General features: G+C 31.0%; 1 protein-coding gene across 1 annotated transcript; it reads left to right on the top strand.

Annotated features, from left to right (window-relative positions):
* The first annotated feature begins 7,927 nt into the window (after positions 1-7,927).
* LOC107939135 (translocon-associated protein subunit alpha) lies at positions 7,928-10,637 on the top strand. Its single transcript, XM_016872417.2, has 8 exons — positions 7,928-8,062; positions 8,448-8,597; positions 8,693-8,743; positions 8,891-8,979; positions 9,365-9,442; positions 9,548-9,751; positions 10,104-10,175; positions 10,343-10,637. The coding sequence occupies exons 1-8, from the start codon at positions 7,996-7,998 to the stop codon at positions 10,388-10,390; spliced, it is 759 nt and encodes a 252-aa protein (XP_016727906.2). The 5' UTR covers positions 7,928-7,995; the 3' UTR covers positions 10,391-10,637.
* Positions 10,638-17,378: the final 6,741 nt, after the last annotated feature.

The raw sequence follows: 17,378 nt of genomic DNA, 5'->3' as shown, positions 1-17,378 counted from the left end.
AATGGTATTCAAAGTTTGACTCATTTGTAACATCCCAAAATAGGGCCTAAACGGAATAGTGGTTGCGAAACCACAAATCCGAGGTAGAAAATTTTATTTTATTATTATTTTAAGGTTCATGGTATGATTGCATGATTGTGTGAAAATTTCGTGATGAAATTTCATGCATAAAGTGCTTAAGTTGAGGTTAGGGACTAAATTGAATAATTTGCAAAACTTGCATTCTAGAAGTTTTTAGTATGAAATTACTTTGGAATATTAATTAGGAGGGTTTAAATAACAATTTGACCAATTTTAAGTTCATGGACAAAAATTAGGACATGGAAGGAATTTTTGAAAGTTTAGTAAGGAGGGGTAATTTGGTCATTTGGATATTAAATGAATTAAATAGGGAAAAATAACACAAAAATGGTCATCTTCTCAATTAGTTTCTGCCGATTTTTGCTCTCCTCCATAGCTGGGGTTTCTTCAACTTTCAAGCTTCATAGTAAGTGATTCCAAGCCCCGTTTTTAATGATCTTTACGTTTTTGGAGTCCTAGTAACTTGATTAAGCTTATTCTAGCAATAATTCAGCCTAGGGTTCATATTTGGAAAAATACCCATGGCTGAAATTTGTGTATTTTGGTATTTTATGATAGAATATGAGGTTTTAAATTATGTTAAACAACTTATGCTACTCGGTTTTAAGTGAAGACGAGTAAAAGGGCTTAAATTGGAAAAAAATACCAATAGTCATAAGTATATGTTAGAGTGTGATTTTGATATTGCCATAGAAGGGAAAAATGATCAGCATGTCATAAAACATAAGAAAATAGGATGAAGTTTAATTTACGAGCCTTGGGGCAAAAGTGCAAATATGTGAAAGTTTAGGGGTAAAAATATAATTTTGCAAAAGTTTGGGTCAAGGACTGTTTTAATAAATTTGAATATTAAATAAGTTAAATTTGCTATTATAGATCAAGAAGAACGAAATTCGGGAGTAGATCGGGGAAAAGAAAAAGTAAATGACTAAATTGTAAAGTTTAGTCACATTTTGTATCAAGGTAAGTTACAGTAAATAAATGCAATATTCTTTTATTTTACATTATTATTGTCAATTTCCAGCATTTATATACTTATGTTATGAAAATATGTAAAGTCGAATTTAAGGTGGAGTGACAGAGGAAAAGTGTTAGAAAGCCTCGGTTGAACCCTAGGAATGTTAGGATATTAGAGTTGACAGGACAGAATAGAAATGAGCCATGTAAGTCCATATTAGAAATATGGCTTTGGAGATAGGATTGAGCCATGTAAGTCCATATTATATATGGCATTGGAGACAGGAATAATTCATGTAAGTCCATGTTAAAGACATGGCATTGGCAGGATATTGATAGACAGGAACGACCCTAGTATCCTTAGTATTCCGAGTGGTTCAACGGGTCAGGATACGAGTTAAATTACAGTGAATTAACAGCAAAGGAAAAGTAGATTATACTTATGAAAAAGGAAAGGTCAGGTAAGAAAGAAGGTAAGGGAATAAAGAAGAAGATACAAATTGAGAAGTAAAGAAATTTATGATGTTAGATGATATTATGCATAATTATCCATTATGTTGAATGTTGTGATTTATTTGCTTGTAAGCTTACTAAGCCTAGTGCTTAATCTCTTTATTTTCTTCTTCTTATAGTACTTATCTAGTCACTCGGGGATCGAAGGAAATGTCGGAGGCCGATCACACTATCAAAGAAATAACTCGGTATAACTAGACGTTTTGTTTTGGGTATGGCATGTATAGAAACTTAGCTACTTTTGGTATAATATGAATAATGAATGATGTGTAAATACTTGCTAGTGATTAGCTAATAAAATAGCCAATGATATACATATTTATTAATATGTATGATTGATTGATGATTATCACATGAAAATTATGAAAAATGTGAAAGTAACCTAAAAACAGATTCAAGTAACAGAAATGACGTAACTTTGAAAAATCACTAAAAATTGCAGAAACATAGTTTGAAGATGAATAATATATGAAATTAAATCTTATTATGTATATTTTCTTATGAAATAAGCAAAACAGGTAAAGGTATTATATTTTATGAGATATCTGAGTTTTAGTGAAACAGGGTCAGAGCGATTTCTGGATCCCCTGTTTCAAATTTGGAAATTCACCATAAATTGTACAAAACTAATTAGAAGGTGTAATTTATATGGTTAGAATACTTGTTGAATCTAGTTTTGAGAGAAACAAACGGCTTAGTCATATGAATTTTTTATAGGAAGAAACATGGCTCGTAGTAAGAAGAGGTCAGTGTAGTTGAGTTTTGAAACAGGGGAAACTTTAACTAATAAACTGTACTAATTGGCCAAGTCAAAAATTCTAGAAAAAATTAGTAGATAGATATATGAGTCTAGTTTCAGAAAAATTTACGGATCTTAATTTTGAGTTTTGAAACTCGAGAAATGAATTTTTAAGCAACCATGACGCAGAAAAACAGTTTATTCCAAAAATTAAAATAAGTGGTTTAGAGTTGTTTAAAAGGTAAGATAAGTTTAGTAACACCTCAAGCTTGACTCCGGTGACGGTTTCGGGCGTGGGGGTGTTACATCATTCATGTTGAGTATTGGTTTTTCTCAAAGTAAGTATGATAGTTGTGTTTAACTACAATGTCTTGATGCTGGTTCTTTTATATTTTACTGCTTTATGTTGATGATATGTTAATTGCGATTAATAATCCATTTGAAATTGATAGTCTTAAAACCATACTTAACTCTAAGTTCAAGATGAATGATTTAGATGTAGCAAAGAAAATTTTGGGGATGGAAATTTTGAGAGATTGACATTCCGGGAAATTGTTTTTATTGCAACAAAAGTACATCAAAAAGATCCTTGAGTGATTTGAGATGTAAGATGCAAAACTGGTAAGTAATCCTTTAGTTGCACACTTTAAACGCTCAATTTCAGATTCTCTATAGAATGAAGAAGATGAAAGGTATATGTCAAAAGTACCTTATTCAAGCACAGTTGGAAGTTTGATGTATGCAATGTTATGCACTCGTCCCGATATTTCACATACTATTAATGTTGTTAATTGATACATGACCAATCCTGGTAAGTTATATTGGCATACAGTTAAGTGGATTTTCGAATATTTACAAGGTACTTCTAACATGTGCTCAGAGTTTGGAAGAACTCAAAAAGGTCTAGTCGAATATGTTGATTCTGATTATGCAGGAGACTTAGATCGAAGAAGGTCTCTTACAGGTTACTTATTTGCTTTTGGGAATTGTGTCATTAGTTGGAAAGCGATACTTTAAGCTACAGTGGCTTTGTCGACTTCTGAAACAAAATACATGGCAATTACAGAAGTAGTAAAAAAAGCAATTTGGTTAAGGGGTTTGTTAAGTGAAAAAATAGAAACTATCATATATTGTGATAATCAAAGTGTCATACATCTCACCAAAGATCAAATACATCACGAAAATGAAGCACATAGACATTCGTTATCATTTTGTTCGAAAGATGATCATTCAAGAGATATTCAGATTCTTAAAATTAGCACAGAACACAATTCGACTGACATGTTGACAAAGAGCTTTCCAGTTTCAAAATTCGAGCATTGTTTGGGCTTGGTAAGTATCTGACAAAGAATCTGTCAAGGCCATAACAGGGTTTGGCAAGGGAGTTTGTGCAAATAGGAGCCAATGTGGAGATTTGTGAGACAATGCCTCTTATTTTGACCAAAATTTATTTTGGTTTTTCTTCTCCTAGTTAAATTTTATTTTTAGTTTCTCACTTAAACTCTAATTAATCTAGAGTTGTTGTAGCCATATATGCTATGAATTTCAACCTATAAATAGGCCTTAATTACTCTAGGTTTTACACAACAAAAATATTTAGATTGAAAGAATTTTGTTTTTTTTTTGTTTTGAAAAGTTTTTCTTGTAGAACTTCAGGTTTTTCTTTTAATTATCTCCATCTTTTATACTTTTCTTTATTATAATGAAATCTTCTTTTACTCGTAGTTTTTTATCCTCTTTTAAGGAGCTTTTTCACATAAAAATTGTGTGTTCGATCTTTTCGATTCTTATTTTCTTCACTTTATTGGTTGTTTAATCGGGTTTATCCCCTACATAAAATTTGTAAGAAAAAAAGCTTATTCCTCAATATCTATTAGACATAAAATAAAAAATAATTAGTACAAATTTAAATTTAAAATTAGAAAGATGGTTAATAACTCTTATGAAAAAATAAGTTTTTTTTCAAAATAAGCAAAAAAAAAAAACTCTCCTCTTTACTAAAAATAAGTCATGAAAATGGTTAAATATTACCAATTAAATTAATTTATTGCTAACCCATATATTAAAACATGTGTAAAAAAAAGATACTACTACCAAATTATGTAATACAATGATATTGTTTGAAAAAATAAATCTTGATTTCTTAAAATTATTTATTTATTAATTATAATCATATCATATCTTATAAAAGAATGTACGGGAGTATATATGAAAACATTGAATTCTAGGTTAATTCTTTGAGTTCCAAAATGTTTCCTTTTTAATTATAATTGTATTAAACAATTTTATTTATGTTTACATTTGAATTTATGGTAACTAATATTATGGTAATTATTGTTGTCTTTAAATTTTAAAATCAATATTGTATTAATTGTTGTTTATATTCACATTTGATTTCTAATATATATATATATATATATATATATATTCTTAATTCTTAATTATGGAAATCATAATTTTATTAACATTAATAATTACACAAAATTCTATTCAATTCTTATACTACATTTACGTCATAAATAAAAAAAATTCCATTACCATATATATTACAACTATTTTTCTTTTAAAATTTATCTTCTTACATAACATTTATAAGGAGTCACCATTATTATACAGATTACAACTATTTTCCTTTAATAAATTATTAAAATAGCTACTTTTGTTTACCTCAAGTTACATTTTAGTCATTTATATTTGAAATGTTATGTTTTAGAAACTTACGTTAACGTGTTGTAACATTTTAGTTACTGAACCGTTAATTATTGTTGACGATGTAACGATAAACTGACTTGACACATTAAATTATCATTTTAAAAAATATGTTAAATTATACAATTAGTCCACATATGTTTTACATTTTGAGCAATTTAATTTTTTTCTTTTATGTTCTTCTAATTTTTCTTTTTTTTTTTCATTCTTCTACTTCTTCCTCTATTTTCCTCTCTTCTCCATCTCCTTTAATGTAGTTTTTTTTTATGTTTTCCATTTATTAAAACTAAATGGGAAGAAAAAAAGGAAAATAAAAAAATAAAAAGGAAAAATTAAATTGTTCAAAAAAAAATAAAAGTATAAGGACTAATTTTGACAAATGGAAAACGTAGAAAAACTACTTTAAAAGACACGGATAAATGAGGAAAACAAAGAGAGAAAGATGAGAAAATGGAAAATAAAAAAAATATATTAAAAGAACATAACAGAAAAAAAATTAAATTGCTCATAACAAATAAAATACGGGGATTAATTGTATAATTTAACCTAAAATTTGTTTGAAATGATGATTTAATGTGCCACATCAGCTTACCGTTACACCGTTAACGACAATTAACAACTTAGTGACTAAAATCTTACAACATGTTAACATAAGTGACTAAAACGTAACATTTTAAATATAAGTAACTAAAATGTAATATGAGATAAACAAAAATGACTACTTTAATAATTTACCTTTTTCTTTTTTTTATAATAACCATCCGTATTACCACATGTTTTACAACTATTTTAATATTGACAACTTTATATGACACACAATGTATAAAAGATTATTATTATTTTTATACAAAAAGTGTAATACCCAGAAATATTACACATTTTATTATACAATTATTGTTATGGTAATATTGCAATAAAAGATTCTCTGTCAAGTAAACACGTATTTTTAAGATATTTTATAAGTTAATTAATTATTAATTTTATTTTCTAAAATTAGACTAATATCAATATTTTGAAACAACTATTTAAGTATTTATTGAATATATGAAACAAAGACGGTAATAAGTTCATTTTTTAAAATTCTAATTTTTTTATCATTTTAATGAATATCAAGAATTAATTTTATTTTATTTTATTTTAAACATTCAAAATTTATATTTATCATAATACAAATTATCTTAATTCTAAAAATTAAATATTTATAGTATTTATTTCACTTTCTCAATCATATGTTACAAATTTTTTAACTAATAAATATAAAATTTTAAAATTGAAATATACAACTTAACTCATGCATTACACGAGATAGAAAACTGATATTATAATATGACAAGATACACACACTAAATTTACAAATATGGCACTCCCTATTTTTTCTATTTATTTTTTTTTAGTTTTTAATTATTCATTATTTTTGTAATAAAATCATGTTATAGATATATAACTAATATTTTAAATAAAAATAATTCAAAATAATTTATCCTTTAAAGCACTCTCTAAACTATGTCGACAATAAATATAATCTATTTCAATTAAGAAATAATTATATTCATAGATTATAATAGAAATCTAACAATTCATTGTGACTTCCAATTATTGGAAGAGTGTCAAAATATTTTTTCAACAAAACCTTTCGGTGTTTGAAATCTATGTGTAATTTGATCTTCCATCATATATCTCGATAAGCTTAAAGTCATGGTATGATGTCTACATTTTCTTATTCATGTTAGTCTTGCAAACTCCTTGTGTTAACCCAAATTAATTGTCTTGGCCAATGACTTACGGTTAATATGAGTTAATAGCATATAAGATTTGTCCCCTCTTATCACTTGGGGCAATGGGTCTTCTCTAGACCATTCCATCACCTTTGTATGGATTATGCCATACCCAAAACATCCTACTTTAAGCATTTGTTGATAGGGACCCATTTTGTGGTGAATCAAAGTATAACACTCAAGATTCAAAGTGAGCTAGTCTCATAAGTCTAAGGATTATTCACACTACTAACACATGAGAGTATTTCCATAGACACTTGAGTGAAATACCAAATAGAACTCTCATAATGGGTCATGTTCAATGCATTTGTTCTTATAACAAGCACTTATATGTTTTCCCCAAGTATCATATACTTCAATTTACGAGATTAGTTATAGGCATCCTATGCATGGAGGTTTAATATGTGTTGAACTTAAAGCACCATGATACCTTATCTCGATAATATGATAATTGTGAAATCTTTAATGCATAAAAATCTCATAAGTATAACTCTCGATAATTCCCTTGCATAGTCTAATGTGTTCCATGGGCATGGTTTTATCTACACAAGTGTTAATATCATATACTTCACTCATTTCAATTTATCATTACAAAACTATAATAATATCAATACAATTAAATATTGTTTAGTGACTAAACTAACACATAATAAGCCTAAGAACAAAGTTCTACTCTGAAGCAGTAAAAGGGAAAATGCTACTTCTACTCGAAGTTAGGACATAATAACATTCAAGCCTTTAAAGTTATGAGCATAAACAACGAACCACATACATAGAAACCAAAAACCAAATGGCCTTTATGGCCTCATTTATACACAACCAAGTCATATGACGTAAATGGTTCAAAATGTAAATACTACCAAACATGCCACTACTATGATCTAAAGTTAAAATATACACATAAAAATACAAGGGCTCTTTGAGCACTGATGCACCTTCACGAACTGCCCTTCTGTGTCACCTATCCACGGAAAACAAGTTACCTCAGACAATTGAGTAAAAATCTATATAATCTTTCAAATAGTCAAGTGTTATGTTTTATCATACTCTTAAACTACGAAAACGACGTAGCTAAAAGTTGTTCAATTGCAAATGAAGTTGGGTTATTTAAAGATCCAATCTACAGTTTTGTTTAATCTACGTGTTGTTGGGTATATAAATTACTTCTTTTTCTCATTTTTTTTTTCATTTTTCTTTGATGAAAATAACGAACTCCCAGAAATGGCAATGAAAATTTTAAGGGTTTTCTTCTTTGGGTTACTTCTCCTCCAATTTCCTTTGTTTCAGGGTTTGAAATCATATTTCCCACATCTAGTGTTTACCAATTTATTTATTTTATCTAGAGTTTCCATGATTGTTTGATCTGTCGACATGAGATACAATTACTTTCGGTTTCTTTTAGTACTTATATTCTCATTACATTCATGTGAATTTGATTTATTTCTCTAATGTATGATTGATTTGTAATCCTGGTTGCATTGCATGGCTGTAAAATTTCAATTAGTTTCGTTTCTTTTAATTTTTAGGGGGAAGAAAGAAAACAAAAACGTTGGCTACTGATATTTCAGTATCTTTTCACAGTTCCTTTCAGCTTTTCCTATTCACTCTTGTTTGATAAGTGTCACTATTGTTTTTAAATTATGGGGTAACATGATTTTCCTCTGGTTTGATAGTCGTTAGGTGTCAGTCAGAAATAGAGGCTGATGTTGAAGGAAGTAAGCTTGGGATTGTTCGTGAGGATGTTCAGGATTTTGTTGGTAGCAATTTTAAGCCAGCTCCTGGAGTTGAAACTATCTGTTTTTTCCCCAGAAATAGTGCCAAAGGTAAGGACTTTGTGATGTTGTATGATTAGAGAGCGATGTGCTTGTTTTATTTAATTTCTAACTGGTAACCCCTTTTTTTGTTTTTACGTGGGCAGTGGTTCCAGCTGGAGAAAAGACAGAACTCCTTGTTGGGATGGAAAATGTTGGTAATTATTTCGTCTACACAACATTATTGGCTCATCTTCTAGTAAAATTTGATGTGTTAAAACTGGTTAATTTATCTGTCTATTGTTGGCTATGCTTACATGTTTACCTCTTTTTTATCATTCACGACTTACTTCGTTAAATTGCAGGGGAGTCACCTTTGAATATCATTACAATCGAAGCCAGTGTTCATCTCCCTTTTGATCATCGCATGCTTGTTCAAAATCTTACAGCACAGGTAATCATAAACTAATTTTCAAATATTCCTAATTTATCAGTTAGTCAAGATTCCATTTTGATTAATTATATTATTTAGTAACTCAAAACCTTTTCTTAATTGAATACCATGTCCTTTAAGGTTGGAGATTGAGCTTGCAAAGATAGTTGAGACATTCATGCTCTAATTGGTCATTGTGTAATTATAATGCTTTGTTGTTGGGTTTTAATTATTATATGGTTTAAGTTTTGAATTTTTTCTACACTTTATCATCAATGGCTTGTTTAATTATTTGAAAAATATCTTAAGCTTCTGTATTTCTACCAAGTTGATCATACACCTCATTATCTTGTAGTTTTACCATCTATGTTGTGGATTTAAATTGAAAGTGTCTGTTTAAATGTAGGTTTTTGACAATGCATCTGTACCCCCTTCAACGCAAGCTACATTCCCTTACATATTTGCTCTTAGCAAGTTCTTACAGGTAAATAATTACATGGGAATTTTATGCTTTAGAGTTGTATGTAATTTCTTTTTGTTAGAAGGGCTGTGTTACACAAAAGCTTACACGTCTAGAGCTTTGATGCAGCCCAGAACTTTTGATCTTGTGGGTACGGTTGTCTATGAGATAAACCAGAGCCCATACCAAAGTACATTCTATAATGGTACCATTGAAGTTGTTGAGGCTGGTGGTTTCGTCAGTGTCGAGTCAGTTTTTCTTGTGACCCTGGGGATTTCACTTGTTGTTCTCCTTGGTTTATGGATTCATGATCAGTTTAAGCGAATCTCCCAGGTAATCTCGTTGTGCCACCTTGTAGTTGTCCTATTAATTTATTTTAATAACTATGTATGTTTAAGGCTAGTTATTTATAAGATGAAATCTAGAAAAGGCTTTTATTATTATTATTATGAAAAATAGTGTCGAATATCTTTAAGAAAAGAGCACATCCATGGATACATGGAAGAAAATGTACGTTTGTCCTAGCATGGGCCTATTTTAAGCCATTTGTGAGTTATTGCACTGACAATGTGGGGATGTTAAAATTTGTGATTTTTGTCTTGCATTGGAGAAAGCTTCGACTTATAAGGAGTGAGAGTGGTAGGGACAAGTGCTTATAGTATGTTTGCCTTCATTATTTTGGTAGAAAACTAAGGCGGCTTCAAAAGTGGAAGTTGGAACTGGGACTACTGATGCCTCAATGGATGAATGGCTTCAGGTAATGGGCTTCACCTATGCATCAATTCGATTGTTTTCTATTGCAATTGGCTTTGGCTTTGAATCTGTTTAATTAGATATCAAATATCATGAGTTCATTGCATGTAGACTAAATAATTATTAATTGTCTCAATTGCAATGCTATTGCTGGCTTGTCTTAAATTTCAGGGAACAGCTTACAATCAGTCATCTTCCAAATCGAAGAAGAAGAAGTAGATGGAATAGTGCTCGTGAAAGTTAGGCAATTTCAACTCTTACTAAGTCGTTTGGAAATTCTAGAAGTGAGGGCGACAGTAGTCTGAGAATTAGGCCAGGAAAAGACAAACCTTGCTGTTGTAGCATGCAGATGCAAATTTTCCCCATTTTACTTATTAATGCATCACATATATGATGTTTAATGATACTTAAATAATATTAAAATATAAGTAAAAAATATTTGACAAATAATATATTTTAAAATATATATCTGATGTTAATGATTTTTAAATAATTATTTTTATTTATTTTTTATTTTTAATATTATCTTAAAAAATATTATTACATAAATTTATCATCATATTTATTAAATTACTCATTAATTTCATATTTGTTTCGTATATTGTTGATTCCATTAATATAAAGCTTTTAGTTATATTTTAAATAAAAATACAGCTTTAAATAAATATTGGTTTTAAAAGCAATATTTTTCTTTATTTTTAAATTTATATATATATTTAATTTAATAACGAAAGAAAAATGTTATTTTCTAAAAAAATTTATAGATTTATTATTTAGCACACTTAGTAGAACAATTATTTTTATTATTATTTGAAATTGAGAACTTTTTATCATTATTGAAAACAATTACCGAAACAATTTTTTTCTTATTATGATTGAAAACAATTGTTAGTATTTTTTAAGTAGTTTAATGTTTTTATAATTTTTTTTAAATTTTTTTTAACATTTTTAATTATGTTTTTAACAATTTATAATTTGTTGGTAGTAACCCTCTTGACATCTTTCCTTAATTACACAAGCCCTAAGTGATTGAGACTAGAATTTTATGCATATTTTGTTTGTGTAACCCTAATAGGTAGAGGGATGATTAATTTAAAATGATCAACTTTTAATTTGACATGTCCTTCAAGTAATCGAATAAATGTATAAGATTTAACTTCTATTAAAGTAAAACACTCAATCCCTTTAAATTGGGCCACATTATTTTATACTTAATTGGGTACGCAAAATTGGGCTAAAGAATCTTACATTCTCTCACTTGGCCCAATGTGATAAAACATAATTTTTAATAGAATAAACATTGAGCATGCATAAAAAATAACACCTATTGTTATTACCATACTACAATGATCGGCAAATATGATTTATGGTAGTTGTATATAGTTTAAGTCACATGCTTCCTTCCATATATTACAACATTACAACTCAATATAATAGGACCTTAAATATCGCGTCATGATAGCAATGATATCTTATAAAGATTTTCCTATTCCAAATCATTTCAAAATTTATGTGCACACACTCATGATAAATAATAAATATGTCAATTTTATATCAGAAACACAATAATTAAACCGAGAGTGTCACATTATCATGAAATATCATCCATTAATACAACCAAGACTTATTTATTATAAAATATCATAAAAGGCTGCTAATATTGAATAAAGAAAAACAAGCAATTATTTTATATAAATGTTATTCTTGGAGTCAAGGACGAATCTACCTCTCTAATTAACCATAGGTCAGAGTACGGATTCTTTTATGTCTAGACTTGTGACTAGATCCTACGCCAAGACTTATAACATCTCGGTATCAAAGTCTTCTGTCATGGGTGACTGAGGAGACTTTGGTTGCCAAGCTGGGTGCTTTCATGGAACAAATGGCTACAAGGCGACGAACATTAAAAGAACTAATGGCTGAGTTATCTTTTTCGGTCCAAAGGACAACGAAAAGTTATACAAAGAAAAATAATAAAGAACAGGACAGCAACGGAGGGGGAAAAAAAAGAAAATTTAGATTCACAACAAGGTGGGTCTATGGTGCCACGATACTCTAAGATGGAAGTTCCCACTTATAATGGTGTTGAAGATCCTTTAGGGTGGCTAAAAAGATGCAAACAATCAACGGGCTAGTGAAGAAGGCAAAGTAGGCTTAGTTGCATTCCATCTCTTAGGAGAGGCACAACTATAGTTTGATCAAATGGAAGAAGATGAGGCAGGTCTTGATTGGGGGCGTTTCAAAGAGTATTTTCATATGAGATTTGGACCACCTATAAGTAATAACCCATTGGGGGGAACTTGCCAACCTAAAATAGATTGGGACTGTAAAAGAATATTAACGCCAATTTCAATCACTATTGGCTAGGACTGTTAATCTTCAACCTCGACAATAAGTAAACCTCTTTACTGTCGTGTTGGTAGAGGAACTTAGAATTGATATTGAAATGCAGCAACTGAAAAACCTTAGAGCTACAATGAATATGGCTCGAGCATTAGAACGTAAACAAAAGGTCTCTTCCAAAATGTCGTCTCGAACCAACCTGAATTTGCCAACTTCCCAATACATTGGCAGTAATTTAATCATTTCAATGAAAAATAGCCTTACAAAGGGAGGGGGACAAACAACAAAACCTGTGAGGAACAGTAGCAAAATGGGTTATTCTGCACCATTTATTAAGAGATTTACACGAACAAAAATGGCAAAAATAAGGGTTAAGGGTTGCATTATAATTATGACGAGTCTTATTCCATGGACCACAAATGTAAATGGTTATTTTGGATAGAAGTACCAGATGATGAAGGTGAGGAAGATGATGAAGAGGTAGATGATCTTGAAATTTCTCTACATGCCATCAGCAGAACTTGCAATTCATCTACTATGCAACTGATAGCAAAGGTGTCAAGAATAATAATGTTAGTACTCATTTATTCGAGCAGTATGCATAACTTCCGACGTGAAAGTTTGATGCCAAAGTTGTTATATGATGAATGGAAAAAATTGGGTTGCAAATCTATGTGGCAAATGGAGAACGAGTGCCTAGCATAGGTATTTGCAAATCAGTACAGTTCGTAATTGCAAATGACAGCTTTCAAGTTGAATTTTATACCATACCATTAGAGGGGTTTGATGTGATTTTGAGGGTAAAATGGTTATGTACTATTGGTTCACTTTTTTGGGACTTCAGCTCATTGACTATGCAATTTAAAGTAAATAGAAAGAAGATACTATGGCAAGGGTAGCTCCTAGAAGAAGTTTCACGACTTAGTCTAATGCAAGAATAGAATTTAACTACTATAGTCTTGGATAAACTATTGGTCGAATTTGCACATTTGTTTCAAGAGTCGTACGAGTTGCCTTCTAACTGCAAATGTGACCATCGCATAACTCTTAAACCAGGATCAAGACCAATTGTAGTCAGGCATTATTGATACCTACATTTTCAAAAGGATGATATCGAGAAATAGTGTGATCAAATGTTACAACAATGACTCATTCCAACCAGCAAATCCCCATTCTCTTCTCTAGTACTTTTGGTAAAAAAACATTTTTGTGTTGATTACCGTGAGCTTAATGCTTGCACTGTTAAAGATAAATATTTGATTCCTGTAGTGGATGAGTTGTTGGATAAACTTCATGGAGCAAAATATTTTACAAAGTTGGATTTACGGTCAAGTTATTTCCAAATTAGAATGGCAACTACAGATATGGAAAAAAACAACCTTTTGAACCTACCATAGGCACTATTGTCATGCCATTCAGGCTTACCGATGCCCCTTCCACATTTCAGAGTTTGATGAATAACATTTTCCACCCTTATTTGCTTAAGTTTGTTTTAGTCTTCTTTGATGACATATTAATTTATAACAAAACATGGACTAAACATATGCATCATGTAAGACTAGTTTTTGAACTATTGCGAGATAACATGTTGTTCTTAAAGAAATCCAAGTGTTTCTTTGATGAGTCCTAAGTAACCTATCTTGGTCATGTCATCCATGGTGGTGGAGTAAAGGTTGATCACACTAAAATTAAATTTGTCATTGATTGGCCAAATCTTCAATCTATCAAGGCTCTATAGGGTTTCTTGGGTTGGCAAGATACTACAGAAAATTCTTCTAAAGAAAAATGTATTTAACTGGATTATGGAAGTTGATGTTGCTTTCACTAAATTAAAAAATTCTCTTTCAACAGCTCTGGTCCTGCAATTGCCCAACTTTGAAGAGGAATTTTTGGTTGAATATGATACTTCTGGAATGGGTTTGGGGCTATTACAGCAAAAGAGACACCCCATTACTTTTTTCAGTTGTAAGATTGTAAATTGACACCTTAAGTTGGCTGCATACAAGTGAGAATTAATTGGTTTGGCAAAGGTAATGACCCGTTGGTGACCCTATCTTTGGGGTAGGTACTTCCTCATCCGTACTGCTCACTTCAGCCTTAAGTACCTGTTAGACTAGCGACTTACAATATCCCCACAACAACATTAGATCAGTAAACTAATATGGTTTGAGTTTTGAATGGAGTATACAGCGAGTAAGTTGAATAGTGTTGCAAATGCTTTATATAGAAGAGATGAGGAATTGATGCACCTTATGACAATTTCTTTCCCTCAATTTAAAATTCTTAATATAGTCTGACAAGAAAAAGAAGCTTGTCTAGAATTATTACAACTCTGACAATAAATTATACAATGAGAATTGAGGTCAAATTGGGTTGTACAAGATGGGTTGATTTTCTTCAAAGGTAGGTTGTGCCTTATACCTACCTTTCTATTTATTTCCACTATTATGTCTGTCATACATGTTATGACACATGAAGGGGTACTAAAAATATTACATCGTCTCTGTTAAGATTTTTATTAGAAATGAATGAAGCTTGTGACATCAAAATTTGTGCAGAATTGTTTAATGTGTCAACGCCATAAATGGCAGAATTTATAGCTCATAGGATTGCTTCAGCCTCTTCTAATTCCACAACAAGTTTGGACTGATATCTCTATTGAGTTTGTGGAAGGTCTACCCAATGTTAAAGGGAAATATGTACTTATGGTGGTTGTGGATAGACTATCGAAATAAACTCATTTTTTTACCCTTGACTCATCTGTTTGTTGATATATATGTGATAATACTCTAGAACGATATATTTTATGTGCTAATTGCATGTTTATTTTGAGTATGATCCTACTAATTTGGGTTATTTTATGATATTTTATCTTTTGGGGACTAAATTGGAGGCAAAAGGAAATTTAAAGGTAAAAAAGTGCGAATTTGAAGATATAATGGGCCAACATGCATAGAAAGAGAGAAGTGGTGCCAAAAATGCAAACATGGAAGACCCAATGACTAAAATACAAAAAAAGAGATTTTATAGCACAAGACTCTATTTTAATTTCAATTATATTAGGATAATTATTAAGGATTTTTATTTAGATTTAATTTTAGGATTTATTTTCATTTATCTTTAATTATCTTTATTTATTTGTATTTATCTTTTAGAATTTAATTAGGAATAGACTAGGTTTTCTAGTACTATAAATAGGGGATGGAGTGGCATATATTGAACATCTCTTTTTCCTGAAAACACACTCTCTCCCAAAAACTCTGTCTTTTGTTCTCTCCATATTTTCTTCAATAAAAATCCCACATCTATTTTATTTATTTCTTTCCTAAAAATCATGAGCCACTAAACCAATCTAGCCAAAGGTTGTCAAAAATTCCCCAAAAAGGTTCATGAGGCTTAGAACCCGCACTTAGCCTTTTCAACAGGGTATTCGTCGCTTCTCCGCATTACGGGGCTGACACTTCCGTCCATGTCCTTTAATAGGTGATCTTTTCAACTTGTGCAAGGAACGGCCGCTTTGTACATTTTGGGAAGGTTGCATAGTCGGTTCGTTGGCTTTCTGCGTTAGAGGTTGGCGAATCCAAGAGACAAAACGGCGTGGTATTCACCGTTGGGAAGTGATGATCTAGCAGAAGATAGTCCCACAAAAGCGATTATTGGCTAGAGTCAGGCTCCGCCAAATTTTAAGTCTAAATCCTTGGAGGTGGTGGTCGTAGGCATCCTCTTCCATTATAACTGGCTTATCCTGCTCGAGAAGGGTTACTCAAAAGCCAAGGATTGAACCCAAGGCAGAACGAGACAACCGGAGGCTGGAATCTCGCCACATAAGAAACTTTCTCTTTTTCAAAACTCTGTTTATTTTTATTCTTCATTTTAATTTTCGTAATTTATTTAATTTTGCAATTTCGATTAAACTTAAAATTCTGTTTTTATTTTTCCAGATCGAAATTCTTAAATTCTTTTTATTTTTTTTCAGGAACACGAGTTTTCTTGGCCAAGAAATTGTCCGGGATTTCAAGAAACGAGCATTCGTACAATCCGGTCCCTGAGGATTCGACCCTACTTCTCATTTACTGTTATTTTTACTATTTTACAAGGATTAAGATATTTTTGGTGCTCTCAACGACACATCAATATGTTGCTATTATCTTCTTTGTAGAGGTATTCTAACTTCATGGCTTACATGAATCCATAGTTTCGGACCGTGATAAGGTTTTCATTAGTTTGTTTTAGAAGGAATTATTTCATTAGAGTGGTTCTAAGCTAGCTTTTTCTTCAGTGTACCTTCCCTAATCTAATGGTCAGGCAGAGGTTGTTAATTGAACAATAGAGACGTACCTGCAACGCCTCTATAGTGATTGCCCATAGCAATGGGTTAATTGGGTTCTATGGGTTGAGTATTGTTACAACACCTCTTATCACGCTGCCCTAAGTGCCACCCCTTTCCAATTAGTATACGATAGGGATCCACCTCGAGTTCTCTCCCATTTTGCTAGTTCTACCAGGATTGAAGTTGTGGATAAGACTCTAGAAGATAAGGATGCACTTCTACAAAATGCTAGGGATAGGCTCTTGCAAGCTCAGCAACGAATGAAGAACACTTATGATTTGGGGCATAGAGAGTTGAATTTTAAATTCGGGGATTGGGCTTGGTTACAACTTCAATAATATTGACAATTGATGATAACTAAGCAGAAGCATTACAAGCTCCTCTCGAAGTATTTTAGTCTTTATAAGGTCTTGGGCAAGATAGAAATAGTGGCTTATCCACTTGAGTTACTTGCAAGTAGTAGGATACATGATGAGTTCCATGTTTCTTTGCTCAAAGAATACGAGGGACCTCAACCACATACGGTAGAAGACT

The sequence above is a fragment of the Gossypium hirsutum genome, chromosome A12, assembly GCF_007990345.1.
Source record: "Gossypium hirsutum isolate 1008001.06 chromosome A12, Gossypium_hirsutum_v2.1, whole genome shotgun sequence".
NCBI classification, from domain to species: domain Eukaryota; kingdom Viridiplantae; phylum Streptophyta; class Magnoliopsida; order Malvales; family Malvaceae; genus Gossypium; species Gossypium hirsutum.
This window is presented reverse-complemented; position numbering and strand designations above follow the sequence as displayed.